General features: G+C 35.7%; 3 protein-coding genes across 3 annotated transcripts; all 3 read right to left on the reverse strand.

The window, feature by feature from the left end:
• Positions 1-2,318: 2,318 nt before the first annotated feature.
• LOC123895835 (mitogen-activated protein kinase kinase kinase 1-like) lies at positions 2,319-3,255 on the reverse strand. Its single transcript, XM_045946312.1, has 3 exons — positions 3,246-3,255; positions 2,825-2,973; positions 2,319-2,483 (listed from the first exon to the last, which is right to left on the reverse strand). Exons 1-3 carry the CDS (start codon positions 3,253-3,255, stop codon positions 2,319-2,321), a joined length of 324 nt encoding a protein of 107 aa, XP_045802268.1.
• Positions 3,256-8,925: 5,670 nt separating this feature from the next.
• Positions 8,926-17,258, reverse strand: LOC123896906. The gene is made up of 6 exons (XM_045947329.1): positions 13,695-17,258; positions 12,274-12,358; positions 12,003-12,065; positions 10,025-10,182; positions 9,093-9,162; positions 8,926-8,989 (listed from the first exon to the last, which is right to left on the reverse strand). The coding sequence occupies exons 1-2, from the start codon at positions 17,224-17,226 to the stop codon at positions 12,336-12,338; spliced, it is 3,555 nt and encodes a 1,184-aa protein (XP_045803285.1). The 5' UTR covers positions 17,227-17,258; the 3' UTR covers positions 8,926-8,989; positions 9,093-9,162; positions 10,025-10,182; positions 12,003-12,065; positions 12,274-12,335.
• Positions 17,259-17,326: 68 nt separating this feature from the next.
• On the reverse strand, positions 17,327-17,966 carry LOC123896907 (mitogen-activated protein kinase kinase kinase 1-like). Its single transcript, XM_045947330.1, has one exon. The coding sequence runs from the start codon at positions 17,964-17,966 to the stop codon at positions 17,562-17,564; it is 405 nt and encodes a 134-aa protein (XP_045803286.1). The 3' UTR covers positions 17,327-17,561.
• Positions 17,967-18,829: the final 863 nt, after the last annotated feature.

Raw genomic sequence — 18,829 nt, forward strand, 5'->3', positions numbered from 1 at the left:
GTTATTTCTTTTTAAGGCAATGAAGACAAGTAGACAACCATTTGTGTGAATGAGAAACTGATCAGCATTAAGGAGTGAGGACCACATTGTAACTCTTACATATTCAAGCAAGTTACTAATATGAGCAAAAAAAGAAAAAGTAATCTATTGACTTTAAAACGTGTGTCAAATTTTATTAGAAAATAAAAGTGTCAAATTAATTACATTTGACTTTCTAGATATTTTTTTTGTTTATATTCCATTTAAAGGAGTATTTGGTACTAAGTTTTTTTTTTTTTGGAAGATTCCTTTCAAATGTTTAAGTACATGCATTAATTGCATAGCAAAAGAAATATTTATGCATGTACTTAAAAAAATATTTCAATGCAATTCTGAATGGAGGGGAAAGACTGAATGGAGGGGAAAGACGAGGTAGTAATAAGGGATGCAGTCAAAGTGAAAGGGTGGATTTCTCTCTTTTTTTTTGACTTAATGGAGGTAGTATATTCTAGTGGCGGGGTAGCAATTCACTTGGTTTAGTCATGACGGCACTGCAGGTCGTCATAAGGCTTCATTGATAAACGTGGTATTTCAGGTCGTCATGCAGCGAAAAATGTCTGTGGGTACTGACGCTCGAAAAGACTACAGAGTCGTCACCGAACTTTATTTATTCTCGAAGGAAAATGAAAGTATCGATAAAACCTTGAAAGAATGGAAATGTATTAGCGTCCCTCACACCCGTTGTATTCAACGGGAACCTTCTCATTAATTTTAGGGTTAAAAAAAGTGTTTTAATTCGTTTGCATGCTTTTTATTGATCACTGGAGTTTTATAAGAAGGGAAAAAATTAATTTTTTATTATTGTGTTTGACAATATGTTGAATCTTGCTCCTACGTATTCCCTAATGCGATGGGAAACTCAAAGCTATGTAGTTATGGGTAGAAAATAGTAGATTGGTTGGTTGATTTTATTTGTGAAAATGATTTGTGTTTAAACGAAAAAGTTTGCTTGAATGAAAAGACGGATCACAGTTGGACGATGGTATCCGTTTGAGAAAAAATAATTAAAGCGTGCTTGGACGCGAAAAGAATGAAGTTTGGTGAGTTGAGATTGATTTTAATTTGTGGAAGACTAATAATCTTGGGCAAAGCGTACGTTAAGCGTCGGTTATTCGAGAGATGAACGGATGTGTCGGTCTGTCTTTTTTAATCCAATTTTATTTATTAAAATTTATTTGTGAGAGACAAATAATCAATAGGTAGGGCGTACGCTAAGCGATCAATTATTCGAGAGATGAATGGATGTACATCTGTCGGTCTTCTTTTTAATCCAAATTTATTATCAGAATTTATTTGTGAAAGACAAATAATCGGTAGGCAAAACGTACGCTAAACGATTGATTATTCGAGAGATGAGCGGATGTACATCCGCCAGTCTCTATTTTTTAAATGACAAATTATTAGTATATTACAATGTTATGTTATTTTTTTTCCGCGGGTGAGACAAAAGCTCCAAGGATATTGTTACCCGGATAGTAACATCAGCAGCATCAACTAGGAAACATATGTCCAGGTTTATCTTAAAAATTCTGTCAATCAATGTCTCGTGTTATGCTCCAAAGGAGGAAATTCCGAAAGCGAGATTTGAAATATTAAGAGACAAGCTGGGACTTTGCAGTAACTAAGGCAAAACGAGGAGATTTGTAGAAATTGCCTTAGTGCTTCGGTTATAATATTAATAAGTCTTTAAGACAGACTTTGGAGCTCTTTTCAATAATGACTTGTTTTCATGGGTAATAAGTTTAGGGAATTTATTTCCCAAGTTCAGTTACACTTCAACTCTATATATAGGGTAGTGAAGTACTTGTAATAACATACATATAAGTTATAATCAAAACTCTTTGCCTTTCTATACATCAGTTTCACATTATTTTACTACCATATTCCTTTCACAAACCAACACTTCTTTTATTCCTTTTCATAATTTTCTGGTTATGCTTGCACGAAAATTAACCCCCAAATAAGAATTAAATCACAGTAGAACCCCATCCAATTTAAATATTAGAAAATTTATGTGCAACAAATGAAAACCAAAACTGACATTTCAAGCACCTTAGCTATATTTTGTACACCTGATGGCTCATTAGTTATGAATTGGAATTCTTACGAAAGCTATGAAAACAGTTGTCTATATGATTTCAGTATCATCATAATATAAAGATGGAAACAGTATCAAAGTGAGATGTCATCAAACAATATTCGTCTTCATTATGTTTCATAGTTGAAGATAACAAAGTTTAACCCCTTCTGCCAGGAATGTAAGGAGATAAAGACTAGGATTATAGTCGCCTTTGGAGAAATGGATGGTTTAAGAGTTGAGAAGCAGTAGGACGATCATCAGGATTAACTTGAAGACACTGCAAGATAAAATCCTTTGCATCTCTTGAAAGAGTGTCAGGAATAGGAGGTGGCTCACCTCTTCCAATTCTAAATATTGCCTGCATCTGTTGTTACAAAAGAAGAGATCAATCAAAAATCCATAAGTCCTAACCAGCACTAATGCAATTTTTATAGTTATTATAAATATATTTCAATATTTCATGGAAAATTATCCATTGTTTACAAATAAATAGCAGGAAAATTAAGTACTTGGATCAGAATGGGTAGACTGAACTGTTTAATAATGGTTAACAAAATGCAAAAGCAAAAACTTCAGTTGAGGAAAACACGGGAACAAAAAAAGACTGGGAGTGGAATTAAAATTTGAACGGAAAATTTGAAGAGCCTCTCCCTTGAGACAAAAAGAGAAACATAATCAGGGGTATATAATCACCCTCACTGTTACCAGACAACGTAATGGGAACAAAATTAATATGAGACATGCACATTCTAAATTGGAGTATGGGATTTTTCCTGTTAGCATCTCCAGCACAGTGCATCCCAGACTCCAAACATCAGCTGGAAGCCCATAACCTTTGTTTTTTCCTTTCAAAACTGTTAAGAATAATTCAAAGTTAGTTAAAATTGAGTTAGTTTGGTTGTTGCAAAAGCTGTTACTTGCTTTACAAGTAAAACAGAATTAGTTAGTGTGTAGGTTAGTTAGTTGAGTTAACTGCTATGTTAATAAGTAACCATAGTTGGTTAATGCTAACTCATTGGTTTTGTGTATAAAAACCATACTACACCATTGTAAAGATACACCAATTGATCATTAATGAAATTAACCCCTTTTTTCTCTCATTCTTTCTCACAATTAGTTCATTCACATTCATCCATTCATTGTTCATAGTTCTAACAAACTGGTATCTAGAGCCTCAAGGTTCGTGGCATTAAAGAATTGATCAAGATTCACTGCAATTTGATCAATTAACTCAGGAAGAAGATGACAAGCCAACTAGAAACACTCAGCAACAGTTTTGGTGGAAAATTGCCAATTCTTGATGCAAGTAATTGGGATCGATGGAATAAGCAAATGAAAGTGATATTTGGGTTTCAAGAAGTACAAGATGTGATTGAAACTGCTATCACTGAATTAGCAGCAGATGCAACAGACAATCAGAGGAATGCACATCGTGCATTGAAGAAAAAAGATTTCAAAGCAATGTTCTTCATTCACCAATGTGTTGATTTGGTGAATTTCCAGAAGATTGAGAATGCAACATCAGCTAAGGAATGTTGGGACATTCTTGAGAAAGCACACTCAGGGAATGAGAAGCTGAAGCAGGTTAGATTACAAACTTGGAAAAGAAAATTTGAACTGCTGCAGATGGAAAACAATGAAAGCATTGCAGATTACTTTAACAAGATCACAAACATCACAAATCAGATGAAGAGCTGTGGTGATACTTGTGACAATCAAACCATTGTTGGTAAGGTTATGAGAACTTTATCTCCTAAGTTTGATTATATCACTGTTGCGATAATGGAAACCAAAGATTTGTCAACATTGACATTGGATGAATTACAATGTACACTGGAGTCTCATGAACAAAGAATCATGGAAAGAACAAAAGATAGGGCCACTGATCAAGCATTGCAAGCTCATGCAGAAAAGAAAGGCAATGGCAAGTGGAAGGGGAAAGATAAGTCTAAGAAGAACAATAGTTCACAAGATAACTCAAAGAAAAACAATGATCAAGCTGAATCTTCATCTCAAGGCACTGCATCAAATCAAGATAAGAAAGGGAAGTTCAATTTGAAGAACATACAGTGCTATAATTGCCAGAAGTTTGGTCACTTTGCAAAAGATTGCAGAGGCAAGAAGGTTCCAAGGTATGGAGGAAAGAATAAGGCTGAAGCACATATTGCTCAGGAAGATAGTGACTCAGAGGTTGATCCAACACTGTACATGGCAACCATTACAGATATTGAAGATGATCAAGAACATTGGTATCTTGACACAGGTTGCAGCAATCACATGACAAGTCATAGAGATTGGCTAATCAACTTCAACAGTTCATCAAAAACTAAAATAAGGTTTGCAGACAATAGAACAATTCCAGCTGAAGGAGTAGGTGATGTATTGATCAAAGGCAAGAAAGGAAATCAAGCCATCATCACTGGTGTTCTATATGTACCAGACATGAAAACAAATTTACTAAGCATGGGACAGTTACTAGAGAAGGGATTCATTATGCATATGGAGAATAACATCATGGAAGTGTATGATTCTCAGAACAACACTATTCTGAGAGCCCCTCTATCTCAGAATAGAACATTCCAAGTCACCTTGACTGCAAATCAATCCAAATGTCTGGCTACAATAAAGATCAATGACCAAGCTTGGTTATGGCATCTGAGGTATGGTCATCTGAACTTCAAAAGCTTGAGTTATCTGCAAAACAATGAACTGGTCAATGGATTACCTGCAATTAAGATCCCTAGAGATCTATGTCAACATTGCTTGTTAGGCAAGCAAGCAAGAAAGTCTTTTGTCAATGATATTGCAATGAGAGCTAAGCAGGTACTTAATGTAGTATATACAGATGTATGTGGTCCATTTGACACACTATCTTTAGGAGGAAACAGGTACTTTGTATCATTCATTGATGAATTCAGCAGAATGATGTGGATTCACTTAATGAAAAGCAAAGATGAAGTGCTTCAGAATTTTAAATCATTCAAACTGTTAGTTGAAAAGCAATCAGAAAAGAAGATTAAAATTCTAAGAAGTGATGGTGGTGGTGAATACACCTCAAATGAATTCAAGACATTTTGTTCAGAAAATGGAATTCAGCATGAAATAATAGCTCCATACACTCCTCAACACAATGGAATGGCTGAAAGGAGGAATAGAACTATCATGAATATGACCAGATGCATGCTAAGAGAAAAGAATCTACCTCACAGCTTTTGGGGTGAAGCTGTAGTTACAGCCTGCTATGTTCTGAACAGATGTCCTACAAAACAAATGGATAAGGTACCAGAAGCAATTTGGTCAGGTCACACACCATCAGTGAAGCATCTTAGGGTATTTGGATGACTTTGTCACAGACACATACCAGATCAAAAGAGGAAGAAACTTGATGATAAAAGTGAAATGATGATCATGATAGGATATCACACTGCAGGTGCCTATAAACTCTACAATCCAATCACAAAAAAGGTAACCAGCAGTAGAGATGTCACTTTTGAAGAAGATAAGAGCTGGGATTGGAATGGAAATACAGCACAAGATAAAAAGTATGTTCCATTTCAGTTACTTGATGAAGAAGCAACTGAAGAAAACACTATGCTAACACCTCCAACAACTGCAAATGAGCCAGTTGTACTAAGAAGATCAGAAAGAGGAGGTATTCCAAACAGAAATCTGCAAGGGTATGAAACAATCCCAGATGACATGATCACACCAGATGGTGATATAGTGCATTTTGCATTATATGTAGACACTGAGCCCTTGACATACCAACAAGCAGCAAAATATGAAGAATGGAGGGGAGCAATGGAGGAAGAAATAGCCTCAATTGAAAAGAACAACACATGGAACTTGGTCCATCTGCCTGCAAACAAGAGGCCTATAGCAGTCAAATGGATATACAAATTGAAATACCTACCTGATGGCACTATAGCAAAGTACAAAGCACGATTGGTTGCCAAAGGATTCCTACAGAAACAAGGTATTGACTTTACTGAAATCTTTGCACCTGTGGCAAGGATTGAAACTGTGAGACTAGTAGTTGCTATTGCAAATCACTTTGACTGGGAATTTGTTCAATTGGATGTCAAGTCTGCATTTCTCAATGGCAAACTTGAGGAGGAAGTATATATTGAACAACCTCAGGGTTTCATAGTTAAAGGAAAGGAAGATCATGTGTTGAAGCTGAACAAAGCATTGTATGGCCTAAAACAAGCACCAAGAGCTTGGAACATGAGAATAGATGAGTTTCTCAGCAAAAATGGATACTCAAAATGCACTGTTGAACATGGAATCTATGTCAAAGGTACATCACAGAATAGACTTTGCATAGTGTGCCTATATGTTGATGACTTACTAATAACTGGCAGCAGTAAAGATGAAGTTAAGAAGCTAACAAGTCTGCTAAGCTCAGAATTTGACATGACCAATTTAGGAGGTTTGAAATATTTTCTTGGGCTGGAATTCACTAAGACAAGCAGTGGTATGCTGATACATCAGAGGAAGTATGCTTCAGATATACTAAAGAGATTCAACATGATGGATTGTAATCCAGCCAACACTCCAATGGAAACTGCATCAAATTTGAATACTGATGATGAAGGCAAATCTGTGAATAGTACTCACTATAAACAGATGGTAGGAAGCCTTAGATATGCTTGCAATTCAAGGCCAGATATATGTCATAGTGTAGGGATTGTTAGCAGATTTATGCAATCACCTAAACTGTCACATATGCAAGCAGTGAAGAGAATCCTAAGATACCTACAGGGCACAATTGACTATGGTGTCTTGTACACCAAAACAGATGAGAACCAAAAGAAGCTTGTTGGTTATTGTGACTCTGACTGGTCAGGTGATAAAGTGGAAAGAAGAAGCACAATGGGATACATCTTCACATTGTTCAATTGTCCAATCTCATGGAGTTCAAAAAAGCAAAGTGTAGTTGCCTTATCCACATGTGAAGCAGAATACATCTCTGCCTGCAATGCTGCTTGCCAAGGAATTTGGTTGCTAGCATTACTGCAGGAAATGAAGATTGATATTGAACAGGAAGTAGAGCTAATGGTTGACAACAAATCAGCCATTAATCTGGCCAAAAACCCTATAGCTCATGGAAGAAGCAAACATATAGAAACAAAGTTTCATTTTTTGAGAGATCAAGTTACAAAGGGGAAGATCAAAATGACTTACTGCAACACAGAAAAGCAAATGGCAGATGTGCTCACTAAGCCATTGAAGATTGATAGATTCAAGGATTTAAGAAGAATGATGAATGTTCAAAGCCTTGAGACTTTGAATTAAAGGGGTGTGTTAAGAATAATTCAAAGTTAGTTAAAATTGAGTTAGTTTGGTTGTTGCAAAAGCTGTTACTTGCTTTACAAGTAAAACAGAATTAGTTAGTGTGTAGGTTAGTTAGTTGAGTTAACTGCTATGTTAATAAGTAACCATAGTTGGTTAATGCTAACTCATTGGTTTTGTGTATAAAAACCATACTACACCATTGTAAAGATACACCAATTGATCATTAATGAAATTAACCCCTTTTTTCTCTCATTCTTTCTCACAATTAGTTCATTCACATTCATCCATTCATTGTTCATAGTTCTAACAAAAACCTGTATATTCCAGATCAATAATTAATAATCAATTAGAATAGAAGTTCATTCTTCATGTGTGCAATCTCAAAAATCCTATCAAAAGATTATTATATCTTCTGTCAAGGTAAAACACAGTGCCATGAGGAAAACAATAAAGCATGTGTGGCTAAAATAGTTATTTCAAGAACTAAGAAATTCAACTTAATTTGTGATAATCAATATTCTCTACATATTGCTCCAACTTTGTTTTTGATGAAAATACCAAACATAGAAATTAGGTAACATTTTATGATATAAAGGGTCCTTTTAATTCAAGAGAAATCAAAATTGATTGTCAACTTCAACGACCAATTAGTGGGTATATTCACTAAATCTCCTATTCACTAAATCTCTATAGGGGACCTCAGGTTGAATTTATTTTAACCAACTTGGTGCATATGACATACATTTCCTAACTTGTGGAAAGTGTTAGAATAGAAACTCATTCTTCACATTGGATAGAATGTGGTTACTATACTTATATACCAATCATGTATATCTAAACAAAACATCTGTGACTCTGTTAAATAAACTTCTCTAAAACCCTATTTTAACTATATACAATAACCAATACCTATACTATCAAGAAATGAAAAGGTTAAACACTAAGAGAACTTTAGACAGTTTAAGATCCTAGTTGTGAAAGCATCTAATCGCTACATCGACACAATATAATGTCCCACTCCAAAGGTAGCCTTAATTTCATTTTCTATTGGTTTAAAATGGCAGGAATGTCTTTATGCTTGATCACTACATCACACTGATCAAGTCTCATGGCAAATAAATGGGATAAAGCAAGAGATAATTGTATAAATTCAACACTCAATCGTTTAATTATTTCAACTTATCCAGGAACCTATTAACAGAGTGCAACAAGATCTCATGTTGCTATGCAGTTCATTTTAGTTGCGGTTTAATAATTTCCATGAATTCTACATAGGGATACCACCAACTTCACAGGTAAATAGAAACATTTAGTGTTTTAGATCAGTAGTACAATAAATGCACACAGTTTATGACAATTGTAAGACAATTTAATTTCATTTAATATGATCATTCTTGGTTGAAAAAAGAGTAGAACTCAAGCTAGAGTCTGCATCCAGGCTATTAACATAATTACTGATGAAAAAAGTTGAACCATTATTCAGTATTTCCGCTCATAAGATTGAAGGCAAACCTCAGGGGCCATCCAGAACGCTGTCCCCTCCCATGATTTAACATCAGTCAATTTGGTTGCCTGGAAAGAAATTTATGTAGCAATATAATAAAATGGAAAGTGTAAGCAATTGCATATTGTTCAAATGTAAGCACCAGAAACAGAAGTATAAACTGAGGAATACCATTGCTAACCCAAAATCAAGTTTGACAGATCCATTTGCGTCCATCAATATATTTGCACATTTGATGTCCCTTAAATTGGAGAGATATAATTACATTATATTAATACAGGACTTTCATTGATACAAGAATGCAGAGATGTTAAAGACATGATGGGCTTAAATCCAAAGAAAAATACCAATTAAACTTTACAAAACTGCAAATCCCAATTTCATTGTAACTATTCAATGTCTTAACCTTACCTTGAGCTGATATTGATGAACATTATTTTCCTTACTTTTTAAAAAAAAAACAATATTTTCCTTCTTTAATCATTAGAAAATTTACACTCAGAGCTCAAAGTAATCAAAAACTTAAAAAACCTAATAAGTTTTCCACAAATACGAGACTTCATAGTAGTATCAAAACGCATTTGTTTGGGGCAAGAAAGGAATGGCAATGGCAATCATTAGATGAAAAACCATCCTTTTTTTCCCTTGGATACTTTTTCTTCATTCCTCAACTGTCATATTTTCCCCAATATGTGGAACAGTTCACGGTATTCAAAATAAGCTAAATGCATAACGAGCAATGAAAATGAAGCAATATTGCCCAAAAGGGGGTGGGGGAAGACACATCCAAATAACAAGAAGAAAAAACAAACAAATACAGCAAGTTATTTGCAAAGAATATTTGTATTGCGATTACGAGAGAGCTAGCAAAACTGATATGTTCACAAAGAATATCTTTATTGCAATGATGGGAGAGTAATCAAAAGTGAAAGTTCATTTGAAACAAGGAAAGCAAGAACCATAGACAGGACTCTTGACAGCATTGTTCCAGAAATGGGAACCATACCATATTATGGAAGATCAGAATTAACACAGAATATCAGTAATCATATATGCATAAAGGAAAGCAAAAGTATATTAAGAAGAAAAAAAACTGGAGTCACCTGTGAACTACATTTTGATCATGAAGAAACTTCAAACCATACAGAATTTGTCTCGTATAGGCAGATACTTGGGAATCTCAGAGAGTATACCTCTGATAGAGGTTTCTAAGAGAACCTATGGTCACAAGCTCAATAAAGATATACAGCTTGGATTCATCCTACATTAACATCAAGCAGGTGTAAAGTAAAAATCTCATTTTGAATCATGAGCTTACTCAATTTGATACTGATGTGCACCCAGCATCAAAAAATGCAGAAAAGATGAAATTAACAGCATAATGGAAGAATAAGAGTGTACAGTATTATTTATAGAAATCAAAAGAAAATAAAATAGAATGAAGATCTTATTGTCCACAGATCTTATTGTTTTCTGCCCTGACAAACTGAATGATTCTTATCCATACCTCTCTCTTCTCAGCACCCATAAAACACAATCCTACTGCACTGTTTGCCTTTCCCTCTCGTTCTCTGCCACGTGGATAATCCTAACAACAAACCCACTCACCTATTTCCTATTCTGTCTAGTTCTAGCACAAACCCATTGGATACTGGGCGAGGGATTAGCAGCTGTGCTAACAGCCCATTTGGCCCACATCTCTCATATGGGGTCCTAACAAATACAGGCAATGAACACCTCCAAATGAAAATGATAATAATGATAAGGGGCTAGGATGTTGCAAAAATGGTTTAGTATCTGGTCTGAAGTTTCATGTTGCTAATTATTGCAGCCTTGTCATCATGTGGATCTTTTGTAGGAAAAATAATAAACTACATTTCATTAACTATCATCAAGGTTGTCAAACTCAAGAATTTACTCAAATGTAACATAATTTAAATATTTTGTAGGCAAATTATAAGCTAAATTAAGATGGGTTCATATAGCTCCAGTCCAGACCACATTCACTGCCTATCATATAGGTTTTCAAACTCAAAAAACTTCGTAAACCTGTGGTATCTCTATAAATTTGACCCGTAAATTCGTAACTTGTAAGGGTTTACTTAATACAAAATTTAAATATTTTGTAAGCAATGGCAACCTATCAATTAAACTAACATGGTGCAATAAGTACAGACCGGACCACAAACATAGCATCACAATTTAAAATTGATGAACAAATTCATATATCACAATATAGGTAAGAAATAGAGTACAACAAGTTCAAAATCAATACACATATTGATAAATCACGAGGTTCAAAATTACTTAAGAAGGATGATGGGAATGGATTTTCTTTGTTGGATCTGGATTCAGCTTGGTAAAGTTAGGTTTCAACTCATTAGAGTTGGATTCATTCACTGTGTTGGCCTGTTGGGTACATTCAACAATGATGGGTTTGTTTGTTGACATTTTCTAACTAATTATTTTATTATTCTAGGAGCTATGTGTTCAAGACTCAATACAACATCTTCATGTCCTTCGCAGATGGGTTTAAGTTGGGATAATAGATGCATAAGTAGAGTCGAGTAAAATAACTGTGATGTTAATGTTTTGTGCACTATAGAGCCTTATCACTGAGCTATTTCATTTTCGGTTGTTTTTAACACTGAACCATTGTCTAGTCATGCCTTAGGGAAAATAACCATTTTGTTGTGTACAATTGTCCCCAAACTCATGTACATGAGTCCACTAAAGTTTACATAGAAACGATTTGCATAGGTGGTAACTTGATTTTAGTGTATAGTGTCATAAACTCATTTAACTTCATGAGTTAAGTATTTGACAGCCATATACCTATCATGACGCCATGTATCTGCCTACAAACATTTTACTTACGTGTTGAAAATAATATAAAATGTTTGAGATGCATAAAGGAACTTTTTAAGTTTAAGTTAATGTGTGATGTCATTGCTCAACACATATTCAACGATGGTTAACTACAAGAAAATAAAAAAGTGAGCATGAAAGAAGACTTTGAAGAAAAAGAAAAATCAAATTGGATATATAATATAAGTAAAAGAAAAGACTGGAAAAAAGTACCATTTCAGTGCCATAGTATTGAACTATATTGTCATGTTCAAAACGACTCAAAAGTGCAATTTCCTGAGAGAAAAGAGAATGAATAATGAGAGAAAATAAATATAGTAGGAGAAACATACAGGGGGCAACAACTTCTCAAACAATTTGACATGTTGCATAAAATAGAATTATATTTATGTAAGAAAACTTCTTATTTATTCTTCATCAAAGAATGGTCAACATTGGAAATGTAAAGTATAATGTGATAAAGCAATAAGTGTAAGCCTGTCACCTGCTCCAGTTGATAGACACTTTGTTTTCCCTGATCCCCTTGATCAAGCAGTGAAACTTCTTTTACAGCAAAAATGATTCCATCGCTGCAGTGATTCAGAAGATATGAGTAACACATTAATAGTTTTCATAATATAAAATAGGCGATTAAATAATCAGTACAATCATCACACAACGAGAAAAGCTTTGTTCTTGAGTTTTATACAGAAAAAATCCGAAAGAAGCAGCAATTCAAATGAAAATAGGGGCAGGGCAATTTGTGTCATCTTAGTCACAGAGGCAGTAACTTCAATCATTGCATCACAGCTCCCTTTAAACTTGAGTGAAAACTATTGAATGTTAACTTATGCTCTATTATAAGCAGCTAAGGAAGATGCCAAATTTAAAATTATCTTTTGAGACTTTGTTAATATTGACAAAAAAACTGGCATTAAATGTAGCTCCTAACCACATTACATTTTCCTAAAGTTTTCCTTTACTGTGGTTTTTAAATACATCTATATTGCCTATTTAACGGAAGTCGTCTGTATCACTGAATCTATTTCGTGCAGGAAGAGCCTAATTCACCATTCAGTTAAGGGGTGTTAAAGCTCAAATACATTTCCTAATCAGGATGAACAAATGGACATTAATGTAAATGCAATTCAGAGATTATCTTTGTCAATAAAAGCTGGTATCAAGATCCGTGAGTCCCTGGTTAATGCCGAAATTGTTAGTTTGGATATCTGTGGTGTCCCTGGTTTGCGACCTTATTATGACCAACAAATAAACTGTTTTAAAAGGCAAGGAAATGAAATAATAGACACTGAAATCCTATGTGCTGCAAATTCGGAGCAACCCCCACCCTCCAGAAAAAATAAAACAGTTCTATTAAATGATACAGACTGAGGATTTCTGTGTAATTAGTCAACATACATTGAACTTTCAGAGTCAACTGCCTCATTCCCTTTCTTATTATTCTACACATTATAATGGTTAGCTACCCTTAATTTCGAAAATGACAATTCAAGAGAATAAATGTTAGTAAAGCTACAAAATTGAGAGTATTTCTTACATCCTCCTTTTACTGAAAATGATCATTCCAGAATATCGAAAGAGATAGCAACTGACATCAGCAAAGCATTACCTATTTTGTTTTCATATCCAAAAAACCCACCCAGCGATATTCTTGAAAATGAAATAATATTCCCAATCATAAATTCCTCAACTACCTAAGCATTATACTTGTCTCTAATACTATCCACCTATCATTCATGATTCAAATGTGGAATTTTCTAACTAGCATGTGCCATGTGCTAAATTACTACTATTACAGCAAACAAGCATAACAAATAAAATAGGAATCAAAATCCACAAACACGGATAAATACTAAAGTAAAGTTTACAGAAAAGCAAAAGCGATTGATCAATGATTACACTTACTCAGAAATTCCTTCAAAAACAGAACCAAACCTGTGATGAAGTCTAAAGATAATTCTTCCCATATGGCATTAGGGATGGGAAGTGGCTGAAGTAACCCACCCGGACTAGTAGCATTATACTTCTGTCTTTGGCAGACATCACAAGATTGAACAAAATTCCTTATGCTCCTCTGCATTCCCACCCAATATAAGGAATCTGCTAATCTTCTGTATGTCCTCAAAAACCCAGAGTGCCCTCCAGCAGGAGTACAATGAAATTCCTCTAGTAACCAAGGAATAGAGGGTGAATGTGGAGAGATCACCAACCTGTCATGGTATAAAAGTACTCCCTGCTTTACCACAAAACCTGGCTTGTCGTTAGGATTATCTTGAACTTTTTTGATCATGTTTTGTATGTAAGGATCTGTAGCAATCTCATCAAGTAATTTCTGCTTCTCATCCCATGTAGGATAAGACACAATAGAATTCAACTCTGTTTCATCATAACATCTAGACAACGCATCAGCTGCCTTGTTCTCTAATCCAGGTTTGTATCTCACTTCAAATTGGTAGCCAAGAAGTTTAGCCAACCAACATTGTTGATCAGGTGAAGAGATCCTCTGCTGTAGAAAATGTTTGAGACTTTTGTGATCTGTGTACACTACAAATTCCTTTCCCAGTAAATAATGCCTCCAATGTTGTATACACAACACTAAGGCCATCAGCTCCTTCTCGTACACAGATTTCGTGAGATTTCCATCAGACAGAGCTTTACTGAAAAATGCAACTGGTTGTCTTTGTTGCATCAGAACAGCACCAATTCCTCTCCCCGCTGCATCACATTCAACCTCAAAAGAGATGTTAAAATTAGGGAGGATTAGTGCTGGAGGAGATGTCATAACTTTCTTCAAGTGCTGGAAAGCATTGTTAGCTTCAACACCCCATGCAAAGTTATCTTTTTTTGTGAGTTCAGTACGTGGTTTAGCTAGTTTACCATAATCCTTAATAAACTTTCTGTAGTACCCAGTAAGACCAAGAAAACCTCTCACGCCTTTGACATTTTTTGGTTCAGGCCATGCTAGAATACATTTCACTTTCTCAGGGTCAACAGAAACCCCTTCTCCAGAAATGATGTGACCCAAATAATCAATTTGAGTGCATCCAAACTTACACTTAGCTTGATTGGCAACAAAACAGTTTGAGGTCAGCACATTCAAAACTACCTCTAAATGTTGCAGATGTTGTTGGATATTTTTGCTATAGACTAGAATGTCATCAAAAAAAACCAATACAAATTTTCTCAGATAAGGTCTGAAAATATCATTCATAATACCTTGAAAAGTAGCTGGTGCATTCATTAGACCAAAAGGCATAACAAGATATTCATAATGGCCGTTGTGGGTACGAAAAGCAGTTTTAGGAATGTCATCTTCATGAACCCTAATTTGATGATATCCTGATTTTAAATCTATTTTAGAAAATAAAGAAGCTCCATTCAATTCATCCAACAGCTCATCAACAATAGGTATAGGATACTTATCTGGTATTGTTGCTTTGTTCAAGGCTCTATAATCCACACACATGCGCCAGCTCTTATCCTTCTTTTTGACCAAAATCACAGGACTAGAATAATCACTCATACTTGGTCTGATGATGCCTGCTTCCAGCAACTCAGTAACTTGCCTTTCAATCTCTTCTTTTTGGTGGTGAGGATACCTATAAGGCCTAACATTTATACTTCCATGATCTGGTTTCAACTTAATCTGATGCACCTTAGACCTCTTGGGAGGAAGTTGAATTTGATCTTTGAATACGTCATGAAATTTTGCTAACAAAGCATTGATGTCGTGAGACACTATAATTTTGTCAGCTGTAATAGATTGAAATTGTGACCACCATTCCACTCCTTCCCTTCCCTGCCAATTTCTCAAAAAAGCATTCAAGTAGCTGTTGTTGCTGCCTTTATTTCCTATCCCTTGCAATTTCACATGTTGTCCATTATGAACAAATTGCATAGTCAGTAACTTCCAATCCATGACCACCTCTCCAAGAGTACTCAACCATGATACTCCCAACACCATATCTAACCCTCCTAGCTCCAAGACCATGGCATCAACCACGATTTCTAACATTCCCATCTTCATTTTCACACCTTCACAAACTCCTTTTGTGCTTACTTTGTGACCATCTCCCAATTTAATGCTCTTGCTAGGCATAGGTGTGATAGCAAGACCTAAAGCAGTGGTGACTTTAGGTGAGATAAAATTATGACTTGCTCCACTATCAATTAACACTAACAAATCGACATGAGCAATTTTTCCTTCCACCTTCATAGTTTGATACTCCCCCATACTACCCAGAACACCCATGGATCTACATTCCACCTCCTCTTCCTTCGCCTCCTCATCTACCTCTTCCAACATCACAATTTCTCCTTCTTCATTTAGCACTTCTCCATCACCAAGAATGAGGATTCTCAACGCACGTTCAGGACATTTGTGGTTGGTAGGATGCCACTTTCCACCACACTTGAAACACAATCCTTTTGCTCTTCTTTCTTCTACCTCATCACTGTGAAAACTGCGTACTCCCTTCCATTTCTCATACGAATTGTTGCGCTGATCATTGTCCTGTTTTCGCGCCGTTGAAGCCATAGAAGATGTAGGTTTTGAGTTAGATCCACCGATACCCGTTTTCTGATTCGGGTAAGACCCACCCGGTTTGGAGAAACGGGTTAGATCTTTAGAGTTTGGTCCATTTTTTGAAGCCCAATCACTTAGGCCCAATCTCTCATACCCATTCTTCTTAGTATTGCTACGCTTCTCAACCTCACCGTCTTCTTCATTCACTTCATCTTCTACATCCTTCGCTATTCGCATCATCTCCATGCGATTGCGTGGATTCAAGGTACGGACGCGTCTCCGGATCTGAGGTTTGAGTCCACTCATAAAGTACCCAAGGTACTGTTCTTCAGGAAGCCTTCCCACTTGGGAAGACAGTAACTCAAACGACTCAACAAATTCCTCCACCGTTCCCTTTTGTCTCAACGTCGACAACTCTTCAAACGGATTTTCCAAGCGTCGTCCTCCATAGCGTGCAATCAACGCACGCTTCAATTTCTCCCAAGATAAATCATCCTCTGTTTCCATGAGAAGATTAAACCAATGGATAGTTGGACCATCCATGCTCAATCGTGACAGCTTTACTCGTAAATCATCCGGTGTGTTTTGAACATCAAAATAGATCTCAGCTCTTGTGATCCAAGCAACTGGATCTTCACCTTCAAACACCGGTAATTTCACCTTCTTACTAGCCAAGCAAGATTCATTTTGCGAAGAATTTCCAGCAGATGATTCTCCACCACCATCGTCTATTGCTTTCTTACCAACAATCTTACTCAATTCAGCAAGAACCAGACTCTGTTGTTTCATTTGATCAGCGTGCAGCTGCATCTGGCGAACCAGTCCCTCAAGAGTTGTGTTAACTGATTCCATCTGAGTTTCTAAAACATCAATGCGTTCACCCATCTTAGGTTTTGCAGGTTTTCGTGGCATCAACAATTTCTGGTAAGGCTATGCTGATCCGGCAGGTCGGACCAATTGATGGGTTTATGAATTATGAAAATGAATGTAACAGTAATAATGAAGTAGAATGGAAGAAAAGCTTGCAATTGCTATTAATGGAGTTTCAATTACAAGATAGAAGATAACAGAATAAAGGAAATAACAAACTAGTAGAGAGTCTACTAGCCCCAAAGCACTAAGTGCCCCAAATCACTAAAAGTGATCCCACTCAATAACAGAATTCCTCAATGATTCTTTCTCATTCCTTCTAGCCACATATATAGCACTGACTCATGCTTCTCATGCACACACATGCATTCCTCCCCTCAATTAGACACGTCATGCTTCTTCTTTTTCCTTGTATGCACTCTCCAAACTTTAGGCTTTAGGCCCACTGTCAAGGCCCAACTCTTGATCCATGTTTCTATCATCTTCAAACTGGGAAGAATATCTGAAGCCGATCGAAACTTCATAGCTTCCCAAGCAGCAGCAGGAATTGCAAAATCTTCAGGTCCAGAAAGTCCTAAACTCCTACAAATTATATCGAACTCGTCTTCGATTCCATCAATTCGGAAGCTAGTAGTGCGGTCGTATAAGTCGGTGGAACAAGTGTAGACTGAACTAGATGAATCGAACGAAGAGAAAGACGATGATTGAGCGTCGTAATTGAAGAGCTTGAGAGCATCACGGCGTTCGTGTTTAGGTTTTGTTGGAAGCTTTTTGGAATCCATGGCGTTGGAAACAGGAAAAGCATGGTGTTGTGTTTGTGTGATGCTGTTTGCTTCTTATAATGGAAGATGTGAAAGAAGAAGAAGACTGCTCCAAATTAGGTAAATTGCAATGCAATGCAATGGAAGTTGACTGGTAGACTTGTAGTTGAACAGGGACAGGAAAACGCGGTGCCACTGCCATTGCCATTGCCAAGAAACTCTCACGTCATGACAACATTTTGAAAATAAGATCTCCGCATATTGCAGCCAAAAAACAAAAAATTCTTCAATAAATAAATAAAGGAAAAAGTTAACATGACTGATTCAAAAAATGAAATATTTCATCTCACGAATTTAGCCTTTAAGGAAATTATATTATATATATAGAGGTCGGGTTTCGAATTACAATGCATGTATAAAGAAAGAATTACATTCGCCTGTATGCAAATTGAATTCGTGTATTCTAATATAAGTTTAATTAAACTTTTGTCCCATCTAGTTTTTATATTGTTCGATTTTAGCCTCTAGTTTCTCGAGTAAATTTTAACCCCAAATTTACTTGTTTCTGGATCTAATTTTGCAAGGTGACTTTTTATGACGTAGTATGGCCAAGTTGGATATTAGAGAATTAAAATAATTCATTGAAAATTAACAAAATTCACAACAACAAAAAAAAAACATTTAAAAAAATATAAAATCAATTAATTACAAATTTTAAATATAAACTTGAATTCAATCTCGATTCACACTCTCGTATTTCACTTCAACGTAACACCCCACTTTCAAAATCTAAACCTGATCACTCAGTGAAACTATGAAGGTTTTTTTTTATGTTACTGAAGAATATTGAGTTTATCGACCAGAAATTCAAAAAAGGCAGAAAC

Source organism: Trifolium pratense, linkage group LG7 (genome assembly GCF_020283565.1).
Source record: "Trifolium pratense cultivar HEN17-A07 linkage group LG7, ARS_RC_1.1, whole genome shotgun sequence".
NCBI classification, from domain to species: Eukaryota; Viridiplantae; Streptophyta; class Magnoliopsida; order Fabales; family Fabaceae; genus Trifolium; species Trifolium pratense.